Genomic DNA, 13,479 nt, shown 5'->3' with positions numbered 1-13,479 from the left:
TCTATCAAACCTGCCATCAGTATCCTTTGCTCCAGGGAGGACAACCACAACTTCTCTGGCCTAATGTGCATTAAGTTAATTGATCTCAGCTAGGGCAGTAGATAGGATTACTGTAATTGTCCTTAACACACTTGGGCTGGAGTGGAAATTCATGTAACTCTACTTCCTCATCTACTTGCTATCTAACCACTCCTACTTGAAGTGTGCATATGTAGAGATCTTTGCAAGTATTGATGGAGTCCCTAGTTAGCAATCAAGAGTGGGAAGAATAACTGATTTTCCTGTCTCTACCCCAGGAATGCTAAGAAGGAATTCCTTCTGTCTCCCTGGCTGTGATGAGATAATTTAGCATAAACTGGAGATCAAACTTGGGATTTTCCTGTCCTGTAGAGAAACTTGGTAACCCATTTGGGGGAGTCCAATGTGTTGCAAATGTTGTCCCAACTTTTTCTATATTATTTAAGTAAACGAATACTTCATAATGTTAACCTGAAAGTTTCCCTGTGTGATATCATTGTATGAACATTTAACTGTTTAAGGTTGAAGTGCCCATTAAAAGAATGGAATATGTTTTGAGCATTCTTTCAATATTTCATTCCATAATTTCCAGGCTTTAGTATTTAATTATGGGAAATTCCACTGGTGCCCTGGCCAACATTTATCCCTCAAAAATAGGTTATCTGGTCATTGCTGTTTGAGGGACCTTGCTGTGGACGAATTAATTATAGCATTTTGTTGTGCTCCGTGCCTTTGAAAGCACTTCATTAGCCAGGAAACACTTCAGGATGCACTAAGGTTGTAAAAGTTGCTATATAAAATCAAGTTTTAAAAGTTCCTTAGTTTTACTTCCAAACTTTATGGAATTCAGATGGCAAATTAAAATGTGGTAATAAGAATTTATATTTTATCATTAGGTTTGGAGATATTTCTCTACAGGAAATTATCAATCAAGAGAATTTTAAATTACTCAGTAAATATTACAAATCATTTCAAGAAAAACTATCGTCTGATTGTAAGTATATACTTTTTTTAATACTGTTACTTAGTAGGCAAACATAAAGGTTACTGTAATTTTTCAGGTACATCAGCTTCAAAAGTTCCTAAATATAATCTTCCTTAATTTTGTCAAGAAAGGTTGACGATTACGAGTGCAAGTTACCTCTTGGAACAATGGTGAAATGGCTATAATGTAGACCTGGCTTAAACATAAGCAGGAAAAGGAGTTAAACATGCCTGACTACAAGGTGTTTAGGAGAGATGGGGAAGAGAAAAAGAAAGGGGAGGGGATGCTGATAATATTGATCAATGATAATATTACAGTTCTACAGAAAAACAATATACTAGAGGATTCAAAGATTGAATCTATTTTGGTTAGAGTTAAGGAACAGAAAAGGATCTGTTAAATTGCTGGATGTTTACTATAGACCTCCAAAACACTAGGAAGAAGATTAAAGAAGGAAATCTGTAGGAAAATTTCAGGGAAATGTGGGCTGCTGAGGGAAACTGTGGTGGAGATAGCAGAAGCTCTGACTACAACCTTTCAATCCACCTCAGATATTGGAATAATGCCAGAGGATTCGAAGATTGCAAATGTTAAAGAACTGTTCAAAAAAGGGAAGGGGGGTAAAGCTGGCAACTTTTAAGCTAATCAGTCTGATGTCAATGGTGGGAAAAGAACTGGAGACCATTATCAAGGGCAAACTCAATTCTCACTTGGAGAAGTATGGGTTAATAAGGGGCAGGCTGCATGGATTTGTGAAAGTCAAATCTTGCCTGCCCAACCTTTGAAGGTTTGATGAAGGGTGTGCAGTAAATGCTGTGTATGTAGACTTTTAAAAGGCATCTGATAAAGAACCTCATAACAGATTTATTCTGAAATTAGACACACGTGGTAACTTGGGTACATAATTGGCTAAGGATAGGAGGCAGATAATAGGTGGCTGGATGATTTCTGACTGAAAGGAAGAACGCAGTGGGGTTCCCCATGGTTTAGTATTAGAAATGTAAAAAAGTCAATATCACAGAAGGTTTACCATGTGATACTGGGGATGAGGGAATTAAGTTATAAGGAAAGGTTGGAGAAGCTGTGAATAATACACTAGAGGATTCAAAGACTGAATCTATTTTGGTTACAGTTAAGGAACAGAAAAGGACCTGTTAAATTGCTGGATGTTTACGATAGACCGCCAAATAGTGGGAAGGAGATCGAGAAGCAAATCTGTAGGCAAATATCAGAGAAATCTCTTTTTAGAGCAAAGGTGGCTAAGGGGAATCCAAATATATACAATACACTCAAAATATTGAAGGATTTTGGCAAAGCACTTAGAGAAACTATTTCTTCCAGTAGGTGAGTGACTAATCAAAAGTTGTAGAGTTAAGATAATTGACAAAATAATTAGAATGAAAATGAGAAAAATAATATTGATACAGTGGGTTGATAAGATATGGAAAACACCACCCGAAAGAGTGGTGTTATCAGATTCCATAGGGAGTTTTAAAGGGCAATTGGATGTCCTTGAAGAGGACTACTTTGGTGAGTTAAGGGGAAATAGTTGGGGTTTGAGAATAAATTGGATGTTCTTTCGAAAAGTTGACATGGGCATGATGGAGTAAATGTCCTCCATCTTTGCTGTAAGATCCTATATTTTTATTACTTACTTTCATTTAAAAGTGACATTCCCCCCCACCCAAAATAAAAGTTAATTAAAACAAGAACAATTAGACCACTGCATTAAAGAAGTCTGTTTCTGGACCTTTATTGTTATCATTCGCCACACAACACTAAGCTTGTTTTCTTTTATTCACACACAGGATGTGGGCTTCGTTGTTGGGCGAATTATTGCCCATCCCTAGTTGCCCTTGAGAAGGTGGTAGTGAGCAGCCTTCTTGAACCCCTGCAGTCCATGTGGTGTAGGTACAGCCATAGTGCTGTTAGGAAGGGAGTACCAGGATTTTGACCCAGTGACAGTGAAGGGATGGTGATATATTTCCAAGTCAGGATGGTGATTGACTTGGAGGGAACCTCCAGGTGGTGGTGTTCCCACCTATCTGCTGCCCTTATCCTTCTAGGTGGTAGTGGTTGTGGGTTTGGAAGGTGCTGAATAAGGAGCCTTGGTGAATTCCTGCAGTTGGTGTAGATGGTGCACACTGCTGCTACTGTGCATCGGTGATGGAGGGAGTGAATGTTTGTGGATGTGGTGCCAATCAAGCGGGCTACTTGTCCTGGATGGTGTCAAGCTTCTTGAGTGTTGTGGGAGCTGCACTCATCCAGACCAGTGGGGAGTATTCCGTCACGCTCCTGACTTATGCCTTGTAGATGGTGGACAGGCTTTGAGGAGTCAGGAGGTGAGTTATTCACCACAGGATTCCTAGCCTCTGAGCCACTCTTGTAGCCACAGTATTTATATGGCTAGTCCAGTCAGCTCCTGGTTAATGGTAACCCCCAGGATGTTGATAATGGGGGATTGAGTGATGGTAATGCCATTGAACATTAAGGGGCGATGATTGGATTCTCTCTTGTTGGAGATGGTCATTGCCTGACACTTATGTGGCGCAAATGTTACTTGCCACTTGTCAGCCCAAGCCTGGACATTGTCCAGTCTTGCTGCATATCGTTCTGTCCAGAACTACTGTAAATTGACTTTTCCCACAGTTATTCATAGGATTTAACTTTTGTGTTACTTGTTACAGTCAATCATCACAGAGACTTTACAGACTAAACATCTTAAGTATGTATAAGACTTATACCTTAACTTCAAAATTTGGAAATTGCCTTAAGGGTACATAGCAGAACCCTGTTTTTTTCAGTAATAAACAGCACATGTTGAGTCATGAAGTAATGGGATGTAGATTTGCACATCCTATCCTATTATATATCAAATTTCCTCAGACGCCAAAGAGAGTCCAGATGCTGCCCAAAAGGGTGGAAGGAAAATCTTGGCCCACTCTTGTCCGTTGCTAATTGTAGATCTGAGAGAATCACTGACTTAGAAAGCATGCAATTAGTTTATTAGGTTGGCAGCTTGAAGCAGAGTGGAAAGATCAGGAAACAGGAGAAGATGACAAAATATCTTTTAGAAAAGAGCAAGTCTCCTTCAATCTAAAAGGGACTAAGCAATCAATTTAAAAATTCTCTCATTCTATTATTTAGTTAGGAAATCACTATTGTGGACTCCACGAATTAGCATATTTTCTTATTTTATGTCCATGCCTCTATTTAGTAAACAAGAATCTCTTTTATTGTGGAGACTGGTTTTAAATATCACAAATTATGTGACTGATCTCAGAAATAATCAATGCAGAAGTGGTTCAGTACTTGATGTTTTCACTGAAGTTCAAAAATATATTAACCTTTGAAATTACTTGATAACTTTATGGTTTACTTAAAACATTTTCCTCTTTTTTGCAGGTCTGCCTCAATTTCAAACTCAGATTGATATAAAAGAACTATTTCAAAGCCTTAGTCAAAACATCCAAGTTAGGAAAAGAAAAAATGTGGAAGTCCTAAAACTTGCTGCGTCAGTAAGTTCCATTTGTTTACTTGAACAAAACAAAAAAAAATCACCTGGTTATTTAAGAATCCTGCTTCAGACATCATGCAGTAGATTTCATAGTCCTGAATATATTAACAGCAAGTCTTTATTAACAACTCATAACTATGTACATGTATACAGTACAAGGTACAGGTATGAAGCTGACTCCATCCTAGGTCTTTACACATCTCTGTCCATCTCTAGACTGACCCTGGCTCTGGGTCATGACCCTTCTTACATCACTGTGTGGGCGGTCCTGTACTCAGTCTCACATTAAACCTATATGTACTAGACCCTACTGTTTTAGTTAGAAATTGATAAGTTGTCTTTTTTGTTGGTTTCAATAAGAATCAGCATTGTATTGTATTCCAAACAATATGGCAAGAAGGCCAAAGATTGGTTTCAAGCCTTTGTGAAACCTGTTTGCGATCATCCACTCCACCCATCAAGTGCGGGCCGCATTTCCCGCATGACAGGACTCTAATTTCAATACTTTAGCATCCCATTGACAGCCCTGCTCGCCGGAATCATCCCCACACATCAGATTTACCGCCCACGTTGGCGTGACTTCAGAACGACGTACTTCACGACCGCCTTTAAAAGGCGCACACCTGGCAACCTGAACTTAGAGGGGAACTCGAGGGTGAGTGCACACAGTCTTGCATACCACTTGGGAGCATTGCCCGTAAGACAGCAAGGAAGAGGTGCCGTGCATTCGCTGGGGGCACGGGCAAGTCGCTTTTTCCCGGCTGACTTCGTATGGTGCCAGGGCAAGGGCTCCAGTGCGGGTCAGGCCAGGAGTAGGGGTGGCGGGGTTAGGGGGCAAGGCAGCACAGACGGAAGGAAGTACTCAAGCGTGTGCCGGGGGGTTGGGGGAGAGGGGGGTAGGGAAGTGGCCACACAGTGGGCAAAACTTGTCAAAAGTGAGCATTCTTCTGCAGCTGAGACCGTTCAGCTTCAGCTCCATTGACATGCTCGGAGTCAGGCCTCTGAAGCTTTTCTGCCCACTCAAGCAACACAGAAGCATGAAAGCGCCACCAAATGTTCCAGAATTTTTCACCCCTCAGGCACAGGCTGCAAGTTAATGTGCGTTTTGGGGGCAGCAGAGGAATTGGCCGACTGGGCAAGTTGTAGAATCCTCTTCTGAAAGATGCCATGGTGCAGTCACTGGTGGAGGTGCTCACAGCTCCTTGCAATGTATTTATTGAGGTTTGGACCAGTATCTATCATGGTTCAAGCTAACACCGTAGCCTTGCAGTGCGGGTTATGAGATTGCCTGTGCCTGAGCTGAGGGTGCAGCATGCAATCCAGTGGCCGAAGCTACTGCCAGTCGGTCAGGTGGAGTGGGCCGGATGTGGATGGGCTTACGGACGCCAATAAGCGCTGTATATACTGGCCATCTAAGTGATGGCCAGCACTATCTGCATGCATAGAGGGGCCTTCAGACTTGCCAAGAGAGGTTCTTAGGACACCTATGCTAACCCACACGTCTTCCTCTTCGATCTTGCAGGAGATGAACATCAGGATTGTGGAGCCTGGTGATTTAACAGTATGCCTCATGGCTTACAGAGAACAGAGAAGAAGAAGAGGAGAGCGGCAGAGGCACCTAGCTTGGCATAGGGAGGATCACCTTCCGCAAAATGAAGAGGTGCCTGGCCTGTTGCGCATGCAGCTGAAGACCCACAGAGAGCCGTCGCTTACAGGTGCCTTACTAGACCAGGGTCTATAGAGCGTGCTTGTCATTCCTGCAGCTGACGAGAACCAGTGTCGCCGACAACTGCGCACATCTAATGGTCACATATGGGTCGGTCACATGTGCCACCTGCTGCAGCATTTGGTGCCACAGGGACTCCACTGCCAGTGGCTGTGAAAGTGCCCGCAGTGCTCAATTTTTATGCCATGGCTCCTATCATGGCTCCACAGGTGACCTCTGCTGAATCCCACAAGCCTCCACACACAAGTGTGTCCAGGAAGTCACGATGCCATCTTTGCAAAGGCACACAACTTTGTACTTTTTGCCTGGGATCAGGAAAGCCAGGAAGCAAGAGCGCTGGAAAATCTCTAGTTTTCCACATTTGCAGGGTGCCATCGACTGCACTCACATAGTGCTTAGATCTCTGTGGCAACAAGTAGTCAACTACGTCAACCACAAGGGCTTCCACTCGTTGAGTGTTCAGCTGGTTTGCAACCACCACAACCGCATCCTACAGACAGGTCTGCGCCCGATTCCCAGGGAGCGTCCATGACCTCTGCATCCTTAGCAGGTCTCAGATCCCTGACATCTTCCAGGGTCCACAGAGGCTGCAGAGTTGACTCCTCAGGGACAAGAGCTACACATAGAGGACGTGGCTGATGATGCCTATATGGCAACCTCGGACTGCAGCAGAGCAACAGTATAACGAGGCTCGTGCTGCAACCCGGACTTCGGTGGAGTAAACAATAGGCATTTTGAAAATGAAGTCCCGGTGCCTGGATGGGTCCAGTGGAGCACTGCCTTACAGACCCCAGAGGGTGTTGTGCATCATCATCACTTGCTGCACTCCACAATTTAGTGGTGCAAAGGGGAAGGACCTGGCTGTCGAGGAGATGGAGGAGTTGCACGACTCCTCCGATGAGGAAGACGCCAAAGGGGCTGACGATGATGAGGTCTTCGAAGGCGAGGATGCTGGCGATGAGGCCATCACACTGGCCAGACGAAGCAGGTGCACTCAGAGGCTCTCGTAGCTGCAAGATTCGTGGAGGATGATGACGACATGCAGTGAGGACAGTCCTGACACCCTCACCTTGCATCGTTTGAATGACTCCTGTGTGGCTGATAGCAGTGCACATACCCTCAGTTCTCAGGTCATGGGCGCCCAAATAGTTGCTAGATTCCAGGAGGGTGATGACAACATGGAGTGAGGACACTTCATAGAACTTCATATAGCCTCTGTGAATGTCTGACTCCTGTCTGGCTGAGGGCAGCTCACTTGCGGTCTGTGATCAGGGTCATATCATAGAGATGCAGCCATGAAACTTGAAATGCACCTGATCCTTTGTCAGGCTTCAGCACCTGACCCCTTCAGGCACATGACCCCTTCAGGCACACAGCACCACCGGTCACAGATGCTGAAGGGATGGGGGCCCCAGCCCCACTTCAAAGGTGCTGAGAGCACACAGAGAGAATGACAGAACTCTGTGGCACCTACACACGATATTCTGACAGCAAAATCAAGCACCATCGAGGTGCAGGAATCACTAATGTGTCCAGTGAGTGTGAAGCCGACCATCACTTTGGTCTGAAGGCCGCACAAAGTACAAGGACGAGGCCTTGGACTGAGACACATGCCTTTATCTTGTGCAGGAGCAAAGGTTTCATATTTGAGTTACAGGAACACTGCTTATCATAACAAGGAGCCATAGGCAAGGAGACATTCTTGGGAGTTTATTTAGAACAGTGAACATTATGTACAAGTGATCAACCAGCTGATCGCCGCCATGTTGTGGTATCGGCTGATCACTTTGATCCCTCCCCTGGACTTTGTCACAAAAATCCAGAGAATGCTAGTCGGATTCTTCTGGGACAAAAGATTGCACTGGGTCGCTGCTGAGGTTCTGAGTCTCCCGCTTAGGGAGGGCAGTCAGGCGCTAGTGTGCCTACACACACAGGTGGCGACTTTCCATCTTCAGACCCTGCAGCGATACCTTTACGTTAAGCCTCCTCTGGGATGGTGTGCCCTGACAATGTATTTCTTCCGCCAGGTGCACGGCCTGAATTATGACGTGCAGCTCCTGTTTATAGAGCAGAGGGACATCGGTGGCTCCTTAAAGGCGTTACCCATCTTTTACCGGGACCTGATCAAAGTCTGGAACATGGTCGCCTCGCGACACAGCTCTCCCCCATCAGGAGTAGCGGCTATTGTCAGAAAGCCGCTGCTCAGGAATCCGCCCCTCCGTCCTTTTCAGTGGCTGGCGGAGAGGAGGGCTGTGGCTGCCGCGGTGACCAGGATTGGGGACGTGCTGGGTGGCGGAGGACTGGGCTGGATGCTCCTGCAGGAGTTGGTGCGTCGCACGTCTGCGAGTGTCCAGCTCGCAGCCGATGCCATCTAAGACCTAAGGACACTCGTGCTTGGACACGATGTAATTTTAGGTCTCGAGGTGGCCCAGGTGCGTGGTGGTCTTCCTGAACGTTCCCCTGTTCGGACGGAATTCCACATTGGCCCCAAGCCCCGAAACCTCCCTTGGGTGCCGGTGTCCTGCAATATGAGCTGCCTCGGGGACATGCCCTCCGTGCCATTTGGCATGGCGCAGAGGAGCTTTCTTTACGGACTGCTGCTGCACACCTTCCATTTTCTCGCCCTCGTCCGCCGCCCGGACACGCCCTGGCATGCCTTGTTGCCGTCCGGTGGCGGAGGTCCCTGATGGGAGGCTCTCTACGGTGATGTCCTCCCGCTTTCCATCGGGCACCTGGGTTGGAGGATGTTGCATGCAGCAGTCCCCTACAATTGAAGAATATGTAGGTTCGCGGACTCCCAGGACACCTGCCCTTTTTGTGGTCTTGTGGAGTCCGTGGACCATGCTTATATAGGGTGTGGTAGGCTGCACTCTCTTTTCAGTTATTTAAAAAATCCTTTATTAATGTTTTGTTTACACTTCAGCCCCACGCTCCTGATCTACGGACACCCGGTGCGGAAGGGGGTCGGGAAGGAGGAGGACCACCTCGTGAACCTGCTCCTGGGCCTGGCCAAGTTGGCCATTAACAGGTCCAAGCAGTGGGTGATCGAGGGGGGAGTCCCGCCCGATTGTTTGTCCCTTTTCCGCGGCTACATTCGTGGTCAGGTGCCCCTGGAGCGGGAGCACGCGGTATCTGCCGGCACACTCGAGGCCTTCCGTGCTCGGTTGGCACCGCAGGGACTGGGGTGTTTTATTGACCCCTTTAATCATATTTTGGTTTACTGTTTGTAAGTTTCCTTAAACTTTGTCCTTGGTTTTACAACTGACCTGACTTAGGGTCTGTGCTTGATTTATCCCTTATGTTGTTAATTTAGTTTAATTGTTTTAACTCCAAAAGAGTTATATCTTCTTAACTTTCCTAACCCTACCGCTACATCTTGGTGCTCCCCCGACATCCACAGCAGAGGTGGAGACAGTCGGCTGACTGCTACACCCTGTCTGTGATGACCTTGGTGGGTGTCCTCTGGAGGGCCGAGACCTGGAAGGGTTTGGCCTGCATTCAGGACCCTGCTGTGTGGCAGTGGCACCCTCCTCGGCAAATGGAACAGGAGCTGCTGAGTGCTCAGGAAGAGGGGATTCGGATGGGCCAGACACTCCCGGAGTCACCTGGGTGGATGGCCCCGGGGTGTGTACCTGCTGATCCTCGTCCCTATGAGTGCTCGAGGGCCCCTAGCTGACTCTTTGAGGAGAAGGGGAAGCTGGAGTGAGATCAAGCTGCTCCACACCTTTCTCATATTGACACTGCTGGAGGTCAAATATGGCATCAGTGATGGAGTTCAACCCGCACAGCAGTGCAGGACTGATGTCCTGGACCAAGATCTCCAATGTGGCCGCCATCCTACCAGTGTTGACCTTGGTGCATTAGCATGCTGGTGCTATCACCTCAGACTAAAGGCACATGGGCTCCTCCATCATGCCTTGCAATGTGAGGAGTGCCGCAGATGTTCCTGAGCTTGCCTTTGCAGCTTCAGCATCAGAAGTATGACCAAGTCCAGAGACTCGTCATCTAACTCAGATTTAGCAGATTTCTGGCCTCCAGAAGTCATCCAAGTGCCAGAAACCTGGGAAGTCCCTGCCCCTGCCTGCTGTGGATCAGACAGTGCAATATGCTCACCAGATTGTGACCCCGAGGTTACTCTAGAACCAGGTCTCACCGAGATGCATGTCTCCACACTGGTGGAGGGTGTGGGTAAGCACTGTGATGGGTCTTCAATTAGGGTGTCATCAGATTCTTCTTCCAAGGTGTCTTCAGGGTTTGAATCAAGAACCTGGGCATACGCCTATTCGGCTGCTTCCCAGATGTGCCTGCGAAAGCAAGGAGAAACAATTAATGCATGGCAGAGGACTGTGGATCAGGGGAACTCACTCACAGCACTGCTGGATCCTCACTTGGTTGAGCACCGCTGACCTCTCCATTAACATAGGAACGGTCCACATCCTCACCGACCAGGTGGATAGCTCTATTCTCAAAGTCGGTCAGGACCTTGATGTCGGGCATTCCTCCATCAGTCTGCAACCTCTCCCTTTTGTTGTGTGCCAGCTTGTCCTGCATGAATACAGATGGTGAGAGTGTAAGCAGGACGCCTGCCTGGCCAGATGAGAAGGATGCCTGACATGTGGATGGTGAGTGGTGCCATAGCCCGGGATGAGGACACGATCTGCAGGGCAAACGAAGGTGTGTGTGAGAGAGTGAATGGTGATGCTTCTTGAACTGGCAGTGAGTGAGATTCCTGTGGATGTGTGATGGGTTTTTGCGTGAGTGGGTTCAGGGTGATGAGAAGAGTGAATTGCCCTACTGGAATGGAGGAGATCATTTATCTTCTTTCAGCACTTTGTGGCTGTCCTCTTTTGCAGGACATTGGTGCTGACCACCACTACCACCGCCTCCCATGCTTGATTCGTGACCCTGCTTGCTGGTCTTCGCCCAGAGCAGGGGAGAGGGATTCACAGAGGGCCTCCGCTGCATCCAGTAGGTACCCGAGGGAGGCGTCACTATATTTGGGGCCAGCATGTCTCCTCCCTTTGGCAGCCATGACTTTGCAGCAGCTTCCAATCCCTTAGAGAAAGCTAGTTGTGTGCAGGGCTGTTCTCTAAATGTGGCGCTTGGATTACTGAAGGCCTGAGGTGAGACTGGACGGGCAAATCAGAGGTTGTCCCGCCAGTGATCCAGCATGTTTCCAGGGCATGCATTAGTAATGAGGCGCGACATGACATGAATGGGACGATATGGCACGAAAACCTGCCATTGCACCCGGCAGGGAAAACTACTTTTTTCATGCCCATTACCACGCTTAGTGCATACCTGGGACAGTTCCACCTAATAACTCCACTCTGACCATAGCAATAGACTCAGATTTTGACCAGCTAACATTTTGCACCTGTACCACACTCGGCCATGTCTCTGATTAAAAAAAAAAAGTGGAGGGACTGTTCTCTCTGGGACAGCCTAGTCTACTCCTCCATCACCCCCAACACCTCACCCCCCTCCCCTGGCACCTTCCCATGCAATTGCAGAAGGTGCAACAGCTGCCCCTTTACCACCTCCCTCCTCACCGTCCAAGGGCCCAAACATTCCTTTCAGGTGAAGCAGCGCTTAACTTGCACCTCCTTCAATTCGGTCTACTGCATCTATTGCCCCCAATGCGGTCTCCTCTACACCAGAGAGACCAAATGCAGACTGGGTGACTGCTTCGCAGAACACCTTGGTTTGTCCACAAGCATGACCCAGACCTTCCTGTCGCTTGCCATTTCAACACACCATCCTGCTCTCATGCCCGCATGTCCGTCCTTGGCCTGCTGCAATGTTCCAGTGAAGCTCAACGCAAACTGGAGGAACAGCACCTCATCTTCCAATTAGGCACTTTATAGCCTTCTGGACTTAACATTGAGTTCAACAATTTTAAACCATAACTCTCTCCAACCTCACCCCATTTTTTATCCCCTTTTTTCAATTTTTATTTTTTTATTTTTATTTTTTGTCCACTTATTTTTATTTTTATTTATTTTCATTTTTATTCATTGTTTTATCCCCACCTTTTATCCTTTTTTCAATCTTTTTTCCCACCACCGTCCCCTCCCCACAAGGATCATCTGTCACTTGTTCATGTTCTTTCCAAAGTGCTTATCCTTGTACTGCTATTACCACATTCTGCTTTCTAACCTTAATGCCACCATCAGCACCTCCTTTAGCCAGTACCACTACCATTAACACCCCTTTTACATTTTGTTGATGAAATCTTTGTCAATCTCTCCTTTGCCTCCACCTATCGCTGGCCTTCTATCCAGCTTCACCTGCTCCACCCCGCTTAAACAGTATAAATTTCATCATATTTTTACTTCTCTTTAGCTCTGAAGAAGAGTCATACGGACTCGAAACGGTAACTCTGTCTTTCTCTCCACAGATGCTGTTAGACCTGCTGCATTTTTCCAGCATTTTCTATTTTTGTTTCAGGCATGCATGTCTCTGCCATGTTTGTGTTCCTCAAACCATTTCAAATATAAGTGACTCCTCAGCTGCCCTGTCCCCCACTAAAATTTGGTCCCCTATCACCAACTGCCATTAGTTTCCTATTCCAAATGCATTGTCAATCATTGTCTCATTCACAGATACCTCTACAATCCTGCCCCTCCTTACAGTTAACCAGATGAGCAAATGCTCTGATATTCCCACTAAGTAGCATTTGCGCACTTCCGTAACAAACTCCAGTTTGGGGAAATACCATAAACAGCACATCTGTGGTCCCATTAACAAATACCCTTATTTTTAAATTTGTCACTTCTTCGGGACTCTAGTCTTTGCCAGCCACTGTATCTAGTTCCAGTCCATTTATTGAAGTGCTGTATTCATACCTGCCTATTGGTTACTTTCCACATGTCCATCAGCCTTATTTCAGAGCCAGTTCTCTGCCCTACCCACCTCTCCACCCACACATTCTGATTTTTGATATGTTTCTTACGAAATTTAATAATCCTGGTTTGTTTAGGTTCAGTCTGCATTTACTGTACCTGTACTTATTCTAAAATATTCCCATTTACTTCACACCAGATTACCAACCACTTTTTTACGCTTCCAGTATCCTTGGCAAGCTCTCTTCCTTTACAAACCACCAGAATTTTTGCCGATTAGCATTATCATGTTTATACAAATTTTGCTTTTTGAGGTTATCCTCACCTGTGTAATCTTTAATGCCTCCCACATCATTTTTCCTTTGCCCATGGCCTCTACAGCAACCTT

At 46.5% G+C, this 13,479-nt stretch overlaps 1 protein-coding gene across 3 annotated transcripts in view; it reads left to right on the top strand.

The window, feature by feature from the left end:
• Nucleotides 1–13,479, top strand: part of inpp4b (inositol polyphosphate-4-phosphatase type II B) — a 900,896-nt gene that overhangs the window by 817,610 nt on the left and 69,807 nt on the right. For all 3 annotated transcript variants that reach the window (XM_041213287.1, XM_041213212.1, XM_041213146.1), the window contains 2 exons: nt 915–1,012; nt 4,409–4,521. In XM_041213287.1, the coding sequence (XP_041069221.1) occupies nt 915–1,012; nt 4,409–4,521 (211 nt within the window). The remainder of the gene's footprint in view (nt 1–914; nt 1,013–4,408; nt 4,522–13,479) is intronic.

This window comes from Carcharodon carcharias, chromosome 1 (assembly GCF_017639515.1).
Source record: "Carcharodon carcharias isolate sCarCar2 chromosome 1, sCarCar2.pri, whole genome shotgun sequence".
Taxonomy (NCBI): Eukaryota; Metazoa; Chordata; class Chondrichthyes; order Lamniformes; family Lamnidae; genus Carcharodon; species Carcharodon carcharias.
The sequence above is the reverse complement of the archived record's forward strand: the minus strand, read 5'-3'. Positions and strand labels throughout refer to the sequence as shown.